General features: G+C 35.7%; 2 protein-coding genes across 5 annotated transcripts in view; both read left to right on the forward strand.

Annotated features, from left to right (window-relative positions):
- The window catches only part of LOC18037331 (uncharacterized protein At5g08430), a 9,957-nt gene extending 8,363 nt beyond the window's left edge, over positions 1–1,594 (forward strand). For both annotated transcript variants that reach the window (XM_006428155.2, XM_024180851.1), the window contains exons 7-9: positions 269–513; positions 767–811; positions 1,075–1,594. In XM_006428155.2, coding sequence (XP_006428218.2) covers positions 269–513; positions 767–811; positions 1,075–1,496 — 712 coding nt within the window. In that variant the 3' untranslated portion in view covers positions 1,497–1,594. The remainder of the gene's footprint in view (positions 1–268; positions 514–766; positions 812–1,074) is intronic.
- Positions 1,595–2,037: 443 nt separating this feature from the next.
- Positions 2,038–19,166, forward strand: LOC18037382. 3 transcript variants are annotated; one of them, XM_024180176.1, is made up of 21 exons: positions 2,040–2,609; positions 2,789–2,851; positions 3,018–3,364; positions 3,456–3,555; positions 3,637–3,714; positions 3,840–3,899; positions 4,026–4,130; positions 4,666–4,776; positions 7,042–7,083; positions 7,236–7,349; positions 7,427–7,605; positions 8,169–8,458; positions 8,542–8,663; positions 8,822–8,864; positions 8,958–9,049; positions 14,688–14,736; positions 15,515–15,585; positions 15,740–15,859; positions 16,780–16,880; positions 18,296–18,341; positions 18,874–19,166. In XM_024180176.1, the coding sequence occupies exons 1-21, from the start codon at positions 2,442–2,444 to the stop codon at positions 18,922–18,924; spliced, it is 2,352 nt and encodes a 783-aa protein (XP_024035944.1). In that variant the 5' UTR covers positions 2,040–2,441; the 3' UTR covers positions 18,925–19,166. The 3 variants fall into 3 exon arrangements, with proteins under 3 accessions (XP_006428220.2, XP_024035944.1, XP_024035945.1); XM_024180177.1 differs by lacking the exon at positions 18,296–18,341; XM_006428157.2 differs by lacking the exons at positions 14,688–14,736; positions 15,515–15,585; positions 15,740–15,859; ... (1 more) ...; positions 18,296–18,341; positions 18,874–19,166 and adding an exon at positions 14,191–14,376 and having other exon boundaries at positions 2,038–2,609.
- The last annotated feature ends 1,384 nt before the right edge of the window (positions 19,167–20,550 follow it).

The raw sequence follows: 20,550 nt of genomic DNA on the forward strand, positions 1-20,550 counted from the left end.
CGATTGCTAATGTTCATAATTTATGTGGGCATTAGGGTCGACAGTTCTTATTCTGAAAATAAAAATTGGTTCATTATTGGAGGTCTGAGCTCATGTTTCGATTCCCATTATTATGATTACTCTGAGTGGCATGCTTTTGTGCCAGAAAAGTAAATAATCATGGTAGCTTCGTATATTAACGACGAGTGATGGTCTTGTTTGTAAGTGCATAACTGAAACTAATCCAGCAGTTAATTGTTCTGGGTTCCTTAATTTGTTGAGCCTTTACACTCCTTGAGTACCTGGAAAGAAGACAGTTGCTTCAGACTCCGGTTGAACAGGAACGACTTTTGCTCGAAATTCCAAAAATTATTGGAGATGAAGAACTGGAGGCTTTACCACTGGAGAGCCCTGATAATACAGAAAAAGGACATAGTGGGTTTTTGATACCAATTCCCAATGGTCCTTCAGAGGGTGATATTGCAGTGGATGCCACTCGATTACCATTGGTATTTCCTAGTACAGGATCAGCAGGTGCATAATTAACCGTTTGTTTGCTCTTCCTTTTGGGTTTCTTTCCATGAAGTTGTCCCCGAAATTGAAGGTTTTTTTAACTGCATGTCTATGCTTGTGCATGGCATGTGCAGAAACACTTGTTTGGACACATTCACAGATATGTCTATGGTACTGTAAAGATAATGGATTAGTTATCACAGTGGCAAAATTACATTTTGTTTTGAGGTACAAGTGTGCCTGTCTTGATTTGGTATTTGTTTGTTTTCTGTAGGGATCCAAGCTGCCTTGCCGAAGTCAGAACAGCTGACTGAAAAAGGTAAATAATCATCTTTTTCTGAGTCAGATTCATTCTGGATCAGATTGAGGAAGGAATATTAAAGGGAAATCATCAAATTGCTTACAAAGAAGGATTTTGTCTTATAGCAGACAAGATGAAGAATATTCCTTTTCCTGTTCCTCCTATGTTATAACTGCTGTGATCTGAATCTTTTCAGCCTTTCTACTGGGTTACTGTATATGACTGATACTAATTTAATTTCTGGATAATTATTGCTGATCGGTGTCTTGAGTTTATTGCAGAGAACGGGCTACATCTTGAGTTTGTTGCCGAGAACGAGCTGCATTTTGAGTTTGCTGCAGAACCACAAAAGGTACTGACGGAAAGGAGAAGTGAGAGCAAGGTTGTAACGCCCCTTGTGGAAATTGAGGATAATAAGATATCTGGGGGGTTGGCAGACACGCAGGTGATTGATTTAAGTGATGGAGAAGAAAATGATGATCTGAGAGGTGATAATCAGACGCGTGAGACTGACTTACGATGCCTGGCTTGGCATTATACAGATCCCCAAGGAGATATACAGGGCCCCTTCTCTATTGCATCGCTAAAACGTTGGTGGGATGATGATTATTTTCCTTCAGATTTCAAGGTTTGGAAGAGTGATCAGGGCCAAGAGAATGCTGTATTATTATCTGATGTTCTTCAGGGGTCGTTTCCCAGTTAATTCTGGAAGATAAAGATTTTAGTAGTCAAAAAGAGTTGCAAGTTGTTCTGTAACATACAAATTGAAATCTGTGAATAAAATTTTGGAGACTTTTCATTACAGGGAATCAAAATTTGACAACTGAAATAGTTACTCTTCTAATTTTGTGTTTGGAGCTGGAGATGACGAATCCATTGAGTTTGGAATAATATTGACTTGGGAAAAATAAGATGGTAAAATTAAGAAAGAAAGAAAAATTAAGCTTTTAGTGATGAGATTTGCTCTCTTTTGGGAAGTGTAGCATTAAGTATACCATTCAGAATGAGCAAGCAGTCCTTTTCTCCTAAGGGTGGGGTCTTGTTTGTTTTGTTTTGTGTTTTTTTTTTTTCAAATATCATTCGTTAATTATCCAACAGCAATAATTACCCGAGAGAAATAAAGTGAGTTTTTAAAGAGTAAACAAAAAAAACTGGTACGGCTATATTTTTAAAATAAGAAAATATATATAAAAATAAGAGAATAATTAATGGAAATTAAAAAAAAATGAAAAAGGAAACTAATAGGCGCAAGAGAGAGGAAGGTAATTTGATTTGCTGGGACCTGGGAGGAGACGACCAAAGAAAGAAAAGAAAGAAAGAGAGAAGAAGTCACGCACGCGTTGCTTCGAGCACGAAAAATATTTTTTCTTTTTTTTTTTTAATTGAGAAAAAAGGTGTCTCCTTCCTCTCTCTGTCTTAAATTACACGCACACTCACTCACTCATCATTTAGGGTTTCATTTATTCATTTGAATTCCTTTAAAAGCCAGTATTTCTTTTTTTTTTTTGTTTAATAATTCTTTATACATATTATGATTGCGAATTGCGATAATTATATTAGTTAGTAGAGTAGAAAGGTATTCTCTCTTACATCACATGCAATGAATTGAACTGAGACCGCAATTGAGATTGAGAGCTTATCAAGAGAAATGGAGAACGGTCACGGTGGCAATTTAGCTGATAAGTTTTCGGGATTAGCGCTAAATGATAAAGGTAATGATTCTAATAATAACTCTAACAGCAACAACAACAACAACGACAGCTTGTTTCAGGTTATGAAAGCTGTCGAAGCCGCTGAGGCCACCATCAAACAACAGGTATCTTCCCTCTTTCTCCTTTTCTGTTTTGTTCTTTCTTAATTTCAATGTGCTTTCTTACTAAGTTAATTGTAATGTATTGTGTGGTATATAGCGGTAAGCTTTCCGTCATTTCTTTAAAAAAAAAAAAAATCATTTGGATGTTTGTTATAAGCTATGGTTTGATTATTTTTTCACAGATAGAAGAGAACAATTTACTGAGGACTGAGCTTCACAAAAAAATTCAGGAACTCGAGAAATATGTATGTCCCTCTTGTTTTTTTTTGTTTTCTTATTGTAGCTGCTGGACAACGGCTTTTCCTTTTTCTGTTATCATTTATTTTTATAAAGCTGACTTGTTTTATCTGATGCAATTAATTAATATTTTTCATATTTTGTTCTCATTTCATGAACCATGAAATTTGGCAGAAATTAGAGGAATCAATTGGTCGAAGACATAATATTGATACTTGGAAAGAGAGTTTCCGTGGACCTTATGAAGTTCATCAGTCACTTCCCTCTGTCAATAACCTAGAAGATAGAATCAAAAGCATGGGCTACGCTTCTGCAGATGATCCATCCAGTTCACTGGTTCTCCATCAAGATTTGAAACCAACTGATGAAAATGCTGCATTGCAAAGCCGTTCTGACGTTCACACTGAGAGCAACAAGAACAATGGAACATTGAAGGTACTTTCTGGTGGGCAAGCACATGCAGATACTCCGGGCCCCTCTCAGTTATCTTCACCGTCTACAACATCGTTTTCGCCTAGCAGGTATCTAACATCAAGTACACCTGTTGATTGTATATTACTGAATCAACATTTATGAAGGATCATACAACTTAAGACAATATTCTTCTCTTAGGTACCAAATGGATGGGGATTATGATCCACGGTTTAATTTGTCTGGACAAGGCCTGATGCCAATGGCTGAAGTAAATAATCCTAGAAGCCTGTGGAAGCAGGTATTATCAAATTGCTCTGGATGGTGTGCTTTTCCTGTTTGAAGCTTTAATTTCTAATGAACAAATTCTATCATCTGCTAGGACCTTATTCTTAAGATTCGGGAGCATGAAGAAGAGATTATGCAGTTACGTAAACATCTTTCTGAATATTCTATCAAGGTAAATTATGTTTTGACAGTTTTTCTTGCTGCCAGGAGTAACATATCTTGATTCTTTTTTCTTCTCTTCTCTTCTCATAATATTCTTTTTAGTTGAAGTGGCTAATAACACATATATGTTGCTAGGAAGCACAAATACGCAATGAAAAATATGTTCTTGAAAAGCGCATTGCTTACATGCGTCTGGTACGTAGGCCTTTCTTTAGCTTTCATTATTCCACCTGCCAGGCTGCCGTTCTTTCTTCTTCCTTTCCTCTTTCTTATGCTTGTTCAGAGTTTAATCATAAGTTTTTCTGGACTTCGTGCAACTAGGCCTTTGATCAACAACAGCAAGACCTTGTTGATGCTGCATCAAAAGCTCTTTCATATAGACAAGATATAATTGAAGAGAATATCCACCTCACATACCAACTACAGGTCCATTTACTCTTTAGTCTTTAGATTGGTATATTTCCTGCATATATCAAGTAGATTGATATTGTATGCGTTGATAGAATTTATGAAATGATTTTCCAATTTCTTTAATACGTTTTTTAAATTGTTGTGATTGTCAATTTAGTCAACTACGTGCACAATTCTTGGTATTCATGTTATTTTATGCACCTTTGGATGACCATTTATATTTATGTGAACAATGTTAACTTTGCTGGATTAAAATAGAATGCATGTCCCCTTCTGTACTCACTTTCCTTTGGCATACTATTGTAGTAAAAGTCTCATTATTAACTGTGGTAGATAGACTTCCTGTACTTTTTATGTTAGGCAGAATATTTATTTTATAAACAATTAAAAATTAATGTAAGATATTTATAGAAGTTTTAAGATAATTATTATCATAAACAACTAGTAAATGTAAACTTGACTTCATGGGTATGATTATCATTTTTAAAATCACATATGCATATTAATTAGAAGCTGAAGCAAATTCTGAGATTCAGCATTTTTTCTTCAGGCTGCACAACAAGAAAGAACAACATTTGTGCAGTCTCTGTTGCCTCTCCTTGCAGAATACTCTCTGCAGCCACCAGTTGTTGATGCTTATTCCATTGTCAGCAATGTCAAGGTTTGTATCAGATGGTTTTAAGTTGTTTCTGTAATGTAGCTAGCCTTCTAATATGTTATCTTTTAAGGAAGATTTTATTTCAATTAACTGATTTTTGTAGCCTCCCACACAATTTTGCTTCCTATTGAAATGATTGAATCCTAAAGTCAAACTTTAGATATTTAGATCTGTCTGTTTTTAGTGTTGATGAATCGTTTAATGTGTCATGATACCTAGAATCCTTGTGAGGCTATGACTAAATTCGTATACTTTTGCTCAGAAACAAAATTCGTATGTTAAATGTAGGAAATGTACATAGAATAGGAATAAGAAGTCGACAAAGAAAGTCAAAAGAGCCCTAAGCCCAAAAACTACGAATCTAGTGAGATCTTAGTTTCTACCCATTGGTATTACACATAGTTACCTCCCAATTAATTAAAATAAAGAAAAAAAAAGTCATATCATTGAACTCTAAGGAGATAGATCAGAAGTTAACTCTGTCCCAAAGAAACATGTAATCCTTCGTCACTTTGTTCAAGAAAGTTATCAAGTTTCTTTCAATCATTTCTCTGTCCCAAAGAAACTATTTTCATTATCTATCCATTATTTTTCTTTGAACACCTCGCCTTCTAAGAAAAATGAAAATCTGGAGATTAGCACTTCATTCCCCTGATTCTGTACTTGAGTATTGCTGATACCATCTCTTTCTCAAGACACTTGTGGTGTTGATTACTTTGCTGTGTACTTCTTTAAGTGGTCACAAACTGTTGCTGTCAAAATCCATACAGATCAAGGTATCCTAGATGCTAAAGACCGAGCAGAAGTTTGTGGCTGTTAATTGGTGTCTTGAGGATTAAAATTAGAGTTTCTAAACGTAGTTTTAGGTTTAATGACTGAACTTCTGCTACGATCATTTTTATAGCATAATTAAGACAAGAGTTGGGATAAGTTTATCGGGTTGAATTTTGGTCTAGACTTTAGTTTGTTTATGCTTTAACTGAAAGTTGTTAATGGCAGGCTCATATAAGGAGATGCTGTTAAGAGCCTTTCAAATATCAGATTTTGAGTCAAACAAAAGTCCAAGAGTTTAAGTTTTAAACTGATAGATTCTTGCTGAAGTCTTAGAGTTGGTTTTAAACCTCATAACTTCTGATCTTCAAGCCATTTTCTTTATTTTCTTCAGCAATTTGCTATAATTGATCCACAATTTGGGATTCGCAACTTTCCAGCCTTGGTTCGATTTGCATTCAGGTCCAATTATTTTAGCCCTAGATTACATCGATTTTGTTATCAGAGCAAAAATTATCCTAGTCAGACTTGTGGCTTTCTGTATTCACATCATAGCTAATAGCGAAAAGAGCAAACATCGGCAATGTGCCGTTAAAGTTATGTGAAAAGAGCTAGGCGAGTTTTTTTGTACAGGATTGAGGCCAAAAGTAGCTTGAGACGAAGAGTTCCTTCAAGTTACATAAGAGAGATTGCGATGAAGATAATAACAGGCTTGAGAGAGGTGGTAAATTTATCCAGGTATCATGGGTAGAGTTCCTTTTGCAAATTTTGGGTGGAATTGGAAGTGCTAAAAAAGAGAAGAAACAAAGTTCTCCAAATAAAACTTATTAACTTTCAGGATTCATGACTGTGGTTAGAATTGCACTACCATCCAATTGGAAGCTCCATAACTGCTGTTGTACTTTTATGCTCCCATAATTTTCTGAAGTCTGGCTTGGAGGTTAAGAGACTGGAGAGAAGACTTTAGTGGGGTTATGTGGTGTGATCGAGTAAGTGTCTTTAACATGACATAGTAACCCTTGGAGTGGTCAAATATGATCATCATTGAATTCTAACACAGAGACTAGACTTTTTTGGGATATTTTATTTGCTTGGACTTCCTAACTACTAAGGTTTAATCGTTGGACAGTAGTCCTAGTTTCTGACCTGGGGCACGCATTGGGTGATCTTTGGTTATCGAAAAAGGAAAACAAACGATTGAGTCAGCCAAATAATATGTGGAGAAAATATTTTGTTTCTCGTAAGAAGGAAATTTAGAGGAAATTATTGTTATGCTTGTGGACTTTGTTTATTCATTATTCTGCAAGTTTGTTTTCTTTTTCTTTTTCTTTTTCATTCTTTTCCACACACACACACACACAAAAAAAAAAAGATTATCCAGTTGGAAGCTTTAATTCAGAATTTTTTTTTTTTAAAATTATTGTTATAAAGCTGCTTCTTCTTTTACTATGTCACATGCGTGATATTTTACCATCGGGGACTTTCTTACTCTTGCAGGTTCTGTTTAAGCATTTGCAGGAGAAGCTTTTACTTACTGAGGTACTTTATGCAGAATGGGTTTGTTAATAACTTTTTATCACTTGTCTCGCTCCTGCTGGTTTGGTTTATGATAGTGTGATATATTATGCAGCATTACTTTTTGTTTCCACAATGAATCGATTGTGTTGATAATGTTCTTTCCCTGGTCCCAGTCAAAACTTAAGGAGTCACAGTATCAATTAGCACCGTGGCGTTCAGATATGAACCATTCTAATGCTGCTCCACAGTCCCCATCTCATTCTACCACTGCAGCCATGGATACTTCAGTATGCTCATGTCGTCTTCTACATATTTTCCTGGTGTCTCATAGTAATTTTCCTCTAATTTTTTTCCTCTTTTTCAGAACAAAATGGGGCTTGAATTGGTAGCGCAGCCAACATATTCCCATGGAAAGATACCAGCAAACTCTGAGACTCAAGCAACCACAGATTGGGATTTGTTGGGTCACCACCAGGGTGAGTTGGGTGGTATCGGGAAAACTCTGGTTGATGACATGAGAAGGCATTCACCTCTTGCAAGCAGGTGAGCCTGGTCAAATGGAGACTGCTACTGTGAACTGAATGTCAAATTACAACCATCTGCATTTGTTGGTGGGTTCTGTTTTCATTGGATCCTTATGTACATTGGCATGAATGAATGAATCATTGTTCAAAGGTTCATGTTAACATGAGGAACTGATATACTTTTCATACTGGCATCATAGTTCTCCCATATATGGTAACTGGCAATTTTTAGTCTTGCTTAAAATTAACTGCTAGACCTTTTCAGTTGCAATCTTCCAGATATTGTGCTCTGCTGCTTCAATTATACTTTCCCACGAGCACTAGTATTAGCTTTTGTCTCCTGAAATTAGAAATAAAAGATTTCCTATACTTCCACATTTATAGTGAAGAATCAGCTCAAGTTGCTGAGCTGAAATAAATATGAGGAGATGAAGATGGATGAGAGTTGATTTTGTTGTTGTCCACGGTTCTCTTTTGGATGCTTATCCTGCTTTCATACAAGATTTGGCTTTATGGAATGCTTATGGTGTTTATCTATTTACTGAATGAATGCGCTGATAGTGAGACCTGGTCATTTTTCAGGGATTCTGCTACCCAAGATATACCTGCGCAGCTTATTGGTACTCGTGATGATGTACATGCTTCTGAGTACGGTGAAGAAACTGCCAATAAGCAAGTTAAATTTCGTGTTCCTGTCAGCAACAGTGAGATGGATGAACCTGATGCTGTGGAGAACCAGAATGAGAGAGATCATTCATCCAATTGGGCTTCAGGAAATTCTGCTTACACAACCACACTTGATGATCCCAATTCCTCTTATTCTCCTTACCTGCCACCTGTTCTTGAAGAACCCTCTTCCTCATTTTCTGAGGGTAATGACCTCTTGTACTTCAAAGCTTAGTATTGATAGTAGCACTGGTTGGCTATGTCTAATTGTAAAATCTGCTATATGCAGCCGCAGATGATGATCCGTTGCCAGCTATAGAGGGCCTTCAAATTTCGGGAGAAGCTTTTCCAGGACGACAACTCCAGGCATGCGGATACTCTATTAATGGAACTACTAGTTGTAATTTTGAGGTGCATTTACGACATCCATGCTCTTGTGTCTTGTGGATTAGCGAAGTTGGTTAATATAAAATTCTTGAATATGCTGTGAATTGCTTCGTAATGAGCAATCCTTTTTTTTGGATGTTTATATCAATTACATGATTGTGCATTGCTTATTGCATTGGCAGTGGGTACGACATCTGGAAGATGGATCTGTTAATTACATAGAGGGTACCCTTCTCATTGTTATCTATGATATTTTCCTGTCATTGTTGTTCCTGCTCTTGTCACAGAATCTGCGTCTCAAGCTGTTTATATTGACAGGAGCAAAGCAGCCAAACTATCTTATTACTGCTGATGATGTTGATACATATCTTGCTATAGAAGTGCAGCCTTTGGATGATCGGAAGCGTAAGGTATTAATTCTTAGCCGCATTATTGATAGTTCATTGCACTTTCCAATCTGTTGTATGTTCTATGCATCTGTGTATATCTAATATCTTAATTTTTTCCAGCTCCTGAATTTGGTAAATATTTGAAAACATATAAAGAAATTAGGTAGTGTTAATATTAGAGTTGCCCACAACAAGCCTTGGTGCTAACAAAAAATAAGTTCAAGATCTTTCCAGTTAGCTAAACATATTGACATTGCTTTCAGACTCCTGCAAGTTTTCTACAATAATCCTGCAATTTTTCTTGGGCCTGTTGTAGAGTTAACTTCAAGACTCCTATTATGAAGCACGAAGAACATCTATATAGTGATACAGACCTTTGTTTCCGTTGATGAACACGTTAGAGACAGTAAATACACCTTTTGCTCTTTGCTTTTTAACATGCCTAGCCTACCACAATCTTCATTCTGCTTCCAGAATAGAAAATTAATGTGTAGGGACGAGTAAGAAAACTTATTGTACATCTTGGATTCAGCTTCTCTGCACAACTTGTACTACAACTTTGAAGCCGCAAAACAGTGAAGAAAAAGGTGATTTGAAGTTTCTGCACTTGTCTTGCACATCATACACCAAGGAGTGAGACATAAATTAGGAAACTTTCTTTGTATCACTTGTCCAGATTTTAATTTTCCTTGTGCCAAGGCCCACAAGAAGACTTGAATTTTAGGGGTTATGCTAGCCTTCCAAATCATTTTGAAGGGTAAAAACTCTCCAGCTGATCATCATTGCGCAGCTTCTCAAAATATGACTTGCAAGTATATTGTCCAGAGGCTTCTGGCTTCCATTTCCTCTGGTCTTCCTCCAGTTTATCAATATTGATATTTTCAATATTTGACATCAGCATTGCAAGTTCATTAACCTCTCTATCATTCAATTTGATTTAAAATTGAACTTCCAATTCGGATTCATAGTGGCTGGAGAGAAAGCCATGCTAGAGAAAATTGAGATATTCATAGAAAGGCATAACATGTGCAAGTGAGGGAATTTCTCACACAAAAAACCATCACCCCTCCATTTATCCTCCCACAAATGAATAGCCTTCCCAGTACCCAATTCTAAGACAACAAAACTAAGAAACGTGTGGTACTCTTTGGATATAGCTTTCCAGGTGCTTCTATTGGACTCTTTCCTAGCCATGTTTGCATCTCATCCATTTGGATGAATTCCATACTTGCTGTGGATAACCAAGTGCCAAAGGGAGGTCCTCTCCAAGGGAAACATTGAGAAGCATTTTGCTAAGAGAGCTCTATTTTCCTTTTCCACATTGCCAATTCCTAAACCTCCTCTTGTTTTATGCCTTGCAACCTTATCCGAAGGGAATTTTGAAAAGATGAGATCCATTGCCATTTTCATAACCTTTCCACAAAAAGTCTCTTATCATCTTCTCAATTCTTTTCGCAATTCCGGAGGGAATTTTGAAAAGAGAAAGAAAATAATAAGAATGGCTGACGGTATGGTGTGGATTAGGGTGAGTCTTCCCCCTTTGGAAAGATCAGCCTTTTTCATCACCCAAGTCTCTTTTCAAATTTTTCATTCTCTGGGTCCCAAAAACTATCCCTAATTAATTCAAAGGCCAACTTCCCATTGTAAGCCCAAAATTATTTGCTAAGATTTTGACTTTATCCTCAACTGAATTAATTCGCACTATTACACTTTTGGCCATCTTGACTTCGAGGCCAGAAATCAAACTGAAGCTGTCCACAACTTGTAAAAAGTTTGCAATTGCTTGTTCATCACCCACCGAAAAGAAAAGAGTATCATCTCAGACCTCAACCTTGTCTTTGCCAACTGATATACCCTTAACTAACCTGGCTTCAACAGCTCTACTCATCAATCTGCTCAAACCATCAGCCGTCAGAGTAAAAAGAAAGGGAGATAGAGGATCTCCTTGTCTGCTTCCTCTAGACGAACCAAACTTTCCATTAGGCCTTCAATTTATGAATACCGAGAAGTTTACTGATTGTAGGCAGCCCTTTATCCATCGCCTCCACTTGCATCCAGCCCCTTTTGCTTGAAAAACAAGATCAACAAAATTCCAATATAAGTGATGGTAAGGTTTCTCAAAATCAATTTTGATAACCATCCTCGCTTTTTTTTTCTTCCTACAATCTTCTACAACTTCGTTAGCAACCGAAACAGCATTAACAATCTGGTGCCCTTTAACAAAAGCTGACTGGGCATCGGATATAGTTTCAGATAGCACCTCTTTGAATACCAAAGGGAGAACTTTGGCTATTAACTTGTACAGACTTGTCACTAGACTGACAGGTCGAAAATCAGAGATCTCGATGGAATCTTTCTTCTTAGGGATTAGGCAGATGTGAGTAACATTGGTGATTTTATTGATAGATAGTCCCTTTGTCATAAAAATCATCAAAAACTTTCTTCACATCTTCTTTGATTGTATCCCAACAACTCTGGAATAAAGCAAGGAAAAACCGTTTGGACCCGGAGCCTTATATGGGCAGCGTTCAAACACTGCCTTTTTAATTTCATCTTTGTCAAATCTTCTCTCCAACCAGCTTGTCTGCCCTTCTTAATAGGAACCCAGTTTAACCCTTCAATAAAAGGCCTCGAAACTCCTCCATCTGAGTACAAAACAGAGAAGTATCTGATTATTTCAGCTTCTACACCAGCTCATCTTAAAAAATATTGCCTTCACAATATCCCAGCTTTCTAATCAGATTTCTGCTTTTTCTTCCATTTACAATGCTACGGAACATTCTAGTATTTTTGTCCCCTTATTTAGCCCATAATGCCTCGGATTTCTGTCTCCACACAACTTCTTCTTGAAATAACAATTCTTCCAGATTAATTTTGGTTTGTCTCTTCTCACTACAAAGGCTAATGCTCATCAATCCCTACTCTTCTAATCTATCAATCTCTTGAATTCTTCTTTCAAATTTTGCCTTCTCCCTTCTTTAAATGGCCAAAGACTTCTTTCTTCCTTCATTTTCAGCCTAACTTTCTCATGAATTTGTACCCCTTGAAGCCTTCAAACTGCTCTTTTCTCCACTTCTCAGTACTGCTTTTAAATTGATGATGATGGAGCCGCACATTCTTGAATTTTAACGGTACAGGTCCCCACTTCGCACATTGGAGTCGAGGATAATTGGATAATGATCAGATGTAACTATCATGACCCAACCTAGACCTGGCAAGATATTGTCTGCTTTGGGTCTCAACAAGGCCCGCACGGATTTGTTTCTGGGGTGCCCATACACCCCAAAACGCGTTTTACCAATTAAGGTGTGGGTCACCCATTATAAACTCAGCATCTCTCCCGTGCTTTGCTGATGTGAGATTTGCCTAGGGTGTTACATACACACACCCTTAGGGACTCAACGTTCTCGTTGAGGTTTGCCCCACCATCGCTCAAGAGGATACCCGGAGCCGCTCTGATACCATAATGTCATGACCCAACCTAGACCTGGCAAGATATTGTCCGCTTTGAGCCTTAACAAGGCCCGCACGGGTTTGTTTCTGGGGCGCCGATACACCCCAAAACGCGTCTTACTAATTAAAGTGTGGATCACCCCTTATAAACCTAACATCTCTCCCGTGCTTTGCCGATGTGGGATTTGCCTAGGGTGTTACAGTAACTCTAGGCCAAGTAGGTTGTTTAACACAGCCGACCTTTTCACTCAAGCAAAAATAGGGATGACAATGGAGTGAGGTGGGGGTAGGGAGGCCTACCCCATTCCCCACCCCATTAAATTTTTTTGGCTCCATTCCCTACCCCATTCCCCAATAAATTTAGTGGGGTGGGGATGGGAAATCTCCGTGTGGGGAATGATTTCCCCATCCCCACCCCATTCCCCATTTGCCTATTTTATAGTAGGCATAAATACATGATTTTAGTAAATTAAAAATTAGAGACTTAAATAAAATCATTATCATATTATAAATTATTTTAAAAAAATCTCTAGAAGTTTGAAACAATATCTTAAAATGCTATCAAAATTGAAAAATATTTGAAGAGAGCAGCATCTTAAAAGAGAAAAGAAAACATAACAATGTTTTAGAGTTGAAAAAGAATTATATTATAGGATTTTCTTTTATTCATATCGTGTTTATATTATATAAAAATAAAAAAATTATTAATTGACATTATAGTTGATAAAATAAAAATTATTAAATAAGAATTAAAAACATATTTATATATAATGGGGATTGGGGTGGGGAGTACAAAACCAAACCCTACCCCGTTAAGAATTTGGGGATTATTTTTCTCCCACTCCCCACCCCATTCCCCAAAAATTATTCAAAATTTTCCCCATTTGGGGTGGGGCTCCAAACCCATGGAGGATTTTGCCACCTCTAGGCAAAAACAAGAATTTGTCTGAGCTACAGCAAGCAGGATCAGAGCAAAGATTAGACCATGTAAAATTAGCACCAAATAACTCTATATCCTTCAATCCAGATTTGAGAATTAACGTATTAAAATCCTCCATTTTTTAGTAATTCTACCCCCAAGACTCTTCGGACAGAAATCTGACCACATTGAAGTCTCCCCCTACACACCATATCGGGCTACAAACTCCATCCAAACCAGCCTGTTTATCCCAAAAACTTTTTCTAACTCTAGTATTGTTAGGCCCATCTACTCCAGATGGACACCAATCTTGGTTCCCTGCTCTCTGAATTTTTACTGAAACAAAAAATTCCCCTAGAAGAGATTCTTCAGCTTTGAATACCCTTGCATCCCACGCCACAACAATTCGTACATCCTTCCCAGATGAGGGAAGATAGACCCAATCTATGAATCTCCCTCTCCGCAATGATCCTATCACCCTTCTGTCAATCTCCTCTCTTTGTTTCTTGTAAAATTGTAGCATCTATAGCTGCCTTCTTCAACTTCTCCTTAATCATACTTCAAAACCCGGCCTTGATTCTTCCTTTTTGTTCGACACAAGAACCAGGTCCATTTCAGCCAAAAATTCCCCTAAACTTTCTTTCTTTCCTTCCTCTTGACATGACAGTATCCCTTCATTTCCTGTAAGCTTACTTGAATTGCCTAATTTGCCTTTCCCCTTTCTTTGATACTTTATAACATTTGACCTGGTGTTCTGGCCCTCGTGCTTTTCTTTTTCCTCTGTTAACAGTCTTTGCAACCCCAGATCTTCATCCTGCACTGATTTCTGCCTCTCGTTGCTCTACAATAGAAATCATCTTCAATGTCGTCAGAATCCTCCTCAGAATCCCCTATTACAGTCCCAGCTGGTGACTGTCATTCGTGCTTTCTTTGGTTCTACTTGTAATCACCATCTTATTCTTTATAGCAGTGTGCAGAATGTTTAGTGAAACCATTGAACCTCTATTTTTAATTCTCTTCTTTTGATTTCATAACTTGCATGTTAAATAGTTTTTGTCTTTATTTTTGTGAACAATACTGAAAAATGAATAGGTATTTAATGTTCCTTAATTCCTCTCTTTCCATTTGACAAGAACCTACTATATAAAAGATAGTGGCATAAATTTTGTGATCAGACTATTTTTCTTTAGTGTGTTACAACAATTTACTTCTCACATGCAAAAGCTATTGTGGCCATAGTATCTTACTTTCTTATTTCTATATAACTTGCTTCTTTGGTGATTCTAGGGAGATCTTGTAAGGGTCTTTGCCAATGAAAACAGAAAGATCACTTGTGGTAAGTGATTATGCTGCCATTTCTACTGTTTTCAGTTGTATGTTTACGTATTAACATTTCACAATTGGCAACTTTAATCACCGTGCATACAGTTTGAAAATTGAGAACTTTGCAAATCCCTTACGGAAACTGCAAATTTGAAGTCAGTTGTCAGCGTTGCTTTCATATCAGTTGTTTTTTTCACTGTTACTGCATTACTGACAAACAAAAGATGATACAAATGTAACAACAAAAGACTGAAGCCTATAGTTGCTGTCACTATTTGTTAGGATCTTACACTTCAGTTATGAACCCAACCTCTTTACTCCTTCACTCAAATTCCAAGGTTTGGATTGATTGTTGACTAGGTTGAGATTATCAGCTTACTTCATTCCTGTGTGTAAAATTGTTTATATTTGCACTTCATATTGCTTCACGAGTTTTTGGGTTGATAGCAAGGAACACTGAACCAAATCCTGGCGTGGGTTTGTGAGGTGAAAAAAAAAAACCATTAAATTGAGGTCGCTTAGAGTACAAATTGTCCCCATCTTCTATGAAAGAAATTGCCTTCTCCGTATTTTTTCCTTAATAGGAAAAACAGCTTCTTGCTACCATATTTTACTTAAATGTTCTCTCCATCGACTGGATTGAATTTTTTTTAAATTTTTTAATTTTTTTATGCATCTAGACTCAAATTTTTGTGTGATTAATCTATTTTTCATATTCACTGTCCTTTCTGGGCATCACATATTGCAATATTGTTAAATGGATATATATTCTTTTCCTTTCCTTTTCACAGACCCTGAGATGCAGAACCACATAGAAAAGACTCTTTATAGTGGCCATGCATCATTCAAAGTTTCCTTGTCGGTATGAGTTATTTTTAAAGAAAGACCAAATTCTATATTCTGTTTTTCTGTTTGATAACCAATCTCTTGGAGGAAAACTAGTCTTAATTTCTTTCCTTTACTGTTTCCACATCTTAAGAGGCATGGTGAGTACTTATATGCTTTTAATGTTACAGACTGGATATCTTGATATTTGGGAACCGGCAACATTGGCCATTAAGAGAGAAGCTTTTACCATCAAGTGTAGCGGGCCCAGTGGTGTTGTAATCACTGAAAAGTTTTCACCGACCACAACTGTAAGATTTCGTATTTAAATATTAGTTGATTGTTTTGTAGTTGGAGCTTGACTACGTTATAATTTTTTCTTTTTCTTTAATGTGAAACAAGTAATTGAGCATGTTACATTGTGGAAGAATTTGTTGGTTTCTCCCATTTGTGGAATGCAGTTAATGTTTTACAGTCCTTTTACTTATAACAGTGCATGTAATCTCTGTCAAATACTAGGCTTGGTTGAACTTTTTCATAGCTGAGGCAAGTTAAAGCTTGATTTTCTTGTAGCTTTCTTTATCATTACATGAAAAGCAAAGAGAACTAGTATATGAATCCCTTAACCCCTCCCCCCCCCCCCACCCCCCTCTTCCCAAAGATAAATAAATAAACAAAGATAAAGGAAAAATTTTTTTTAAAAAAATCTTTTTCCTGTCTTAAGGATCTCCTTAAAATCGAACCTTGGATAGAATGCTTCTTGTGTGAATACAATATGATTTTACGTTTTCTGTGATAATAGCTAAGAAACGCTGAAATCAAAATTTGTAATAGCACCGTAAACTGTTGAAACTAGCTTTATGCAGCATCACATATGCAGCTTGTATGTTTTTTTTCCTGAAAGGATAGTTTTTATTTTGAAAATGTATGGATTATATGGAATGCTCCTAAGTACTAATTTGGAGTCACTGGTCGTCTCTGCATTAATACATGCACATAATTTGATTCTTGTGAAATCAACTTACTAGACTCCGAATCCTCTCATTGACTTAATGAATTCTTGATATGTTTATAATTTAATGGAGTCTTCTTCTTCTTCTTCTTCCTCCTTTTTCACTCTTTTTTTAATTTGGACACTATGTCTTGTCTTGAGCCATTAATGGATGAAGTCATGACTCTGGTGTGGAAGCTTTTTGCCCAGCCCCTTACCCTTTTTTGGATCAATTTGTAGGTTACAATTCCTTATGGAAACCCAACGGAGTTCTTCATAATTGGCTCCAATGGCAGTGAGCATCTCTTACGAGCGGATGGTAGTACAACTGATGTTAGTTGGTAAGTTCAAATTTTTATGTACTTTATGTATAAGCTTGATGCATTGGATGGAGATAATTCTAAAAAGTAATAGTCTGTGATGACGGAAAAAGTTCTGCCCTTTAATAGTTATGCAAAGGTTAGGTCAATTCCATTTCTGATAAATTTGAACTGCCCTCTTCTTTAATAGAGAGGGTGTCTACACTTGGATAGATAATTTCCTGAATTATGAAATTTTGTATCTTAATCCCTAGTACTCAAGCTTGCATTGGATCCATGATGTTCTTTTTATATTTTTCCCCTTCTTTTTGTTTGAACGATTAATTACCATCTTGTTTCTGTATGGCGATAGTTTAGTTGGCTAGATTTTCATTGTCGTAAAATGTTCAGAGATAAATACCCCCTCATGCCAACCTTGAAGGGGATTCAATTTCTGCTTCGGCTTGCAAAGGGAATTGGACCGGGTGTGTCAAGTAAAATTGGAGAAATAAATAAATTATACTTACTTGAGAGGGGCTAAGTTTGTTTGCTTAAGTTGGTATCAGGAATGAGCAAAACAAGTTTACATGAGATGGCCTAGTTTTTTGGGATTGATGGAGAGAGAGATAGAAGAGATAGAGAAGGATATAGAGAGAGAGTGACCGAGAGAGGGAGTAGAGTGCCTTCCTGTTCGAATGGATTAGAACATGATACAAAGTACTGTTAGGAAATGTTTTCTCCAACAATTTTCTGTTTCTGAAAACAGAAACAACTTAGAACATGTATTTTGGAAATGGAGCACAATTTTTCACTAAAACACAGCCTTTTTACTTATTTTCAGAAAGGATATGGGATGGTTTTAGTTTTTTTCAGCTTTACAATACTACTTATTTAAAGTATAGATTATTTAAAAAAAAACTATCAAACATGTTCTTCAACTTGCATAACACCAACTGAAAATCCATTTTCATTTTCACAAATGATTTCTGAAAACGCCGCTTTTAAAATCATGCTAGATACCCTAAAAGACTTCATCTTCTGTAAACAAGATGGCAGGAAGCAAAAAAATGGAACAACAGTTCAGATTTGGGAACTAGATAATTGTGGCTGACTGATAGTAATGGCGGACAATAATTCAGACAGAGAAATCATGGGATGGGAGGTCATTGATAAAAAAGTAAACCACCCAATTCGGTACATAATTTGGTGAAGAAAGATCAAGGAAACTTCCTCTTAAAATTTTTTTCAACCCTAAGGTTTAAAAATGTTGTATCTCACGCGTACACAGACTCGTTAAAAAACGTGAAATACTTCAAACACCTTAAATCTAAAGGCTTTTTCATTTTTCTTTAAAGGCGTGACTAGTGTTTTATGGATTTTCGTTATGGACCCTTTTTTATGTAACACTGTGCTCCATTTTATCATTTTATTCATTTATTTATTTATCTATTTTGCAGTTCAAGGGATACAATTGTGCTCACCTTGAGGTTATTTATCATAAGGGTATAATTCTTCACTTCTAAACCGTTTTCCTCTCTTTCTATATAAATTAACATGAGACTCTCTTGGCTTCTGATTATATTTATAGGTGACATTTGATATAGAAAAAATTATACATGTTAAATTTTCTGCGCGGAATCAAAATACTTTGAATTTGTTTTCTCAGCACCTCATGTTCTTGCTGTTTTTTTCAAAATAGATTATCATTGAGTGAGTACACCATAGTTGCGTGTAACTCCAAATTGCCTTGCTTATATGTTGAGGCTAGGATAAATTAACCTAACATAAATTTCTAGTTCGTATATCCTTGTGCCATTTATGTATGTGGTGTCATGTGATCAATTTGATGTCATATCTGCTTAGACGAAAAGATTTATGCTCAAATCCTTTCTTCCTCGCATAAACAAGAAAGAATATTAGGTTTGGTGGGGGTTTGTTTTCTAGATATTATTTTTCCATGCTCTGGACTTAATTTTGCAGTACGAAACAAATTGCAGTATGAAAAGCATGTTTATGGTTTCCCTTAATTTTGCAGGCTGGTGAAAGGAGGAAAGGAAGGAAGAAGGGTCTATTCTTTCACAAGTGATGCAGGCATTTTATTAGTAAATGTATGCCAGCTCTAGGAAGAAGATTGGCTTTGGATGATGTTGTATTACATAGGTCACAAATTGGTTCTGCTGCCTTGATCTCCTGAGTGGCTTTTTGTACTATAATTAGTATTCATCATTGGCTGCTTGAGGATTCATCATTGGCAGCTCGAGTTGTAATTGCAATTCCATGTGATAATGTTTCGTTTCTGGTTCTCAATGCTCTGTCTGTCTCTCTCTGTATTTGTGCGCACATGAGAAGTTTTTGGGAAGGAACACACACAGCACAGGAATTGAACGATGAAGTGATCTCATCTGTATATATAAGCATGCATTCCAATCGCAAAGCTCGATCTGATTCTCAAATAAACCCTTTGCGATCTAATTCTCAAATAAACCCTTTTTAGTTCTCTTACGGGGTCGCATCAACACAATTGATTCCTTATCCTGTAGCGCTTTCGTTTCTACTTTCTTTTGGTTATTTTATGTGGCAAGGCTTACGTTACATCAGCTGTAACAAACAGCCAATACACATGAGCTGTTAGATTTTGGTATTTCTTAATCTAATGGACGAAAATAATTTTAACGAAAAACAAAGTATGGGTGTAATGGCTATTACAGAAAATTTAATTTTGAATCACATATTTACTTATTTTTTCAAATAAATCCTCATTAATTTTTCATAACTAAATGATTTTGTTGTCCACCTCTTTTTTATCTATTTTTAAAATATTTTAAAATTTTTACTATATTTTTATAAAGATTTAAATATATATTTGCATCTACATTTATAATTTCTTGTCTCTCTTAAGATATAAACTAGATTTTTTTCTTTTATATAATTCAAGATGTTAAATTTAGATGAGAGATATTATATGTCATAAATATATTATGACTCTAATAAATTACTAGAAAGATGGTACCATGAATAAATTATTAGAACTTCTAATAATTTCGCAAAATCTAAGAACTAATAAATTGTCACATTTTAGCTATACACAAAGAGAATTTTCATATGAAAGATTTCAATCCTTTGATTTGATCAATGATTCAGACATGTGGAGAAATAATCAATTAAATTGAATTTCACCATATTTATCAAATAAATTATGAAACCCAAATTTATCTATAAATGATATAGAAAAAAATGAAATACTAGAAATTAATAATTTTAATGACGAAGACATACAACAAATTAAAAAGTTAGGAGATCAAATGAGTAAAAAAATTAATAAAGTTAAACAATTAATAAAAGACTTAAAGATTAAAGATCATGATATATTAAAGTAAAAAATCATTAATATGATAAATAAAAACTCAATAAATATAAGATTAAATAAGTTAGAGATTTAATTAGATAAAATAGAAACTTGATACTAAATTTGCTATAAATATAAATGGAAAACTTCAAAAAAATTGAAGTACTTGCAGTGTAGCCTGGTAGCTTGGGGTTTAAAATAAAACTTTTAAATTTATTGACTTTTTTGTAATTATAAATTTTTTTAAGGTTCTAAAAATTTATAGCTTTAACGTACAGCTGATGTACGGAAGTTTTGCCATTTTAGAGCATCATCAAAATACTCTTCAAATAAGATTTTATTACTTATTTGAAGAGCTATATTAAT

Source organism: Citrus clementina, unplaced genomic scaffold (genome assembly GCF_000493195.1).
Source record: "Citrus clementina cultivar Clemenules unplaced genomic scaffold, Citrus_clementina_v1.0 scaffold_7, whole genome shotgun sequence".
Classification (NCBI taxonomy): Eukaryota; Viridiplantae; Streptophyta; class Magnoliopsida; order Sapindales; family Rutaceae; genus Citrus; species Citrus x clementina.

Coding starts and splice junctions, on each gene's coding strand:
- LOC18037382 (XM_024180176.1), top strand. CDS start 2,442: ATGGAGAACGGTCACGGTGGCAATTTAGCTGATAAGTTTTCGGGATTA. Junction 3,900..4,025: donor GCATTGCTTACATGCGTCTG/GTACGTAGGCCT, acceptor TCGTGCAACTAG/GCCTTTGATCAACAACAGCA. Junction 7,606..8,168: donor CATTCACCTCTTGCAAGCAG/GTGAGCCTGGTC, acceptor GTCATTTTTCAG/GGATTCTGCTACCCAAGATA.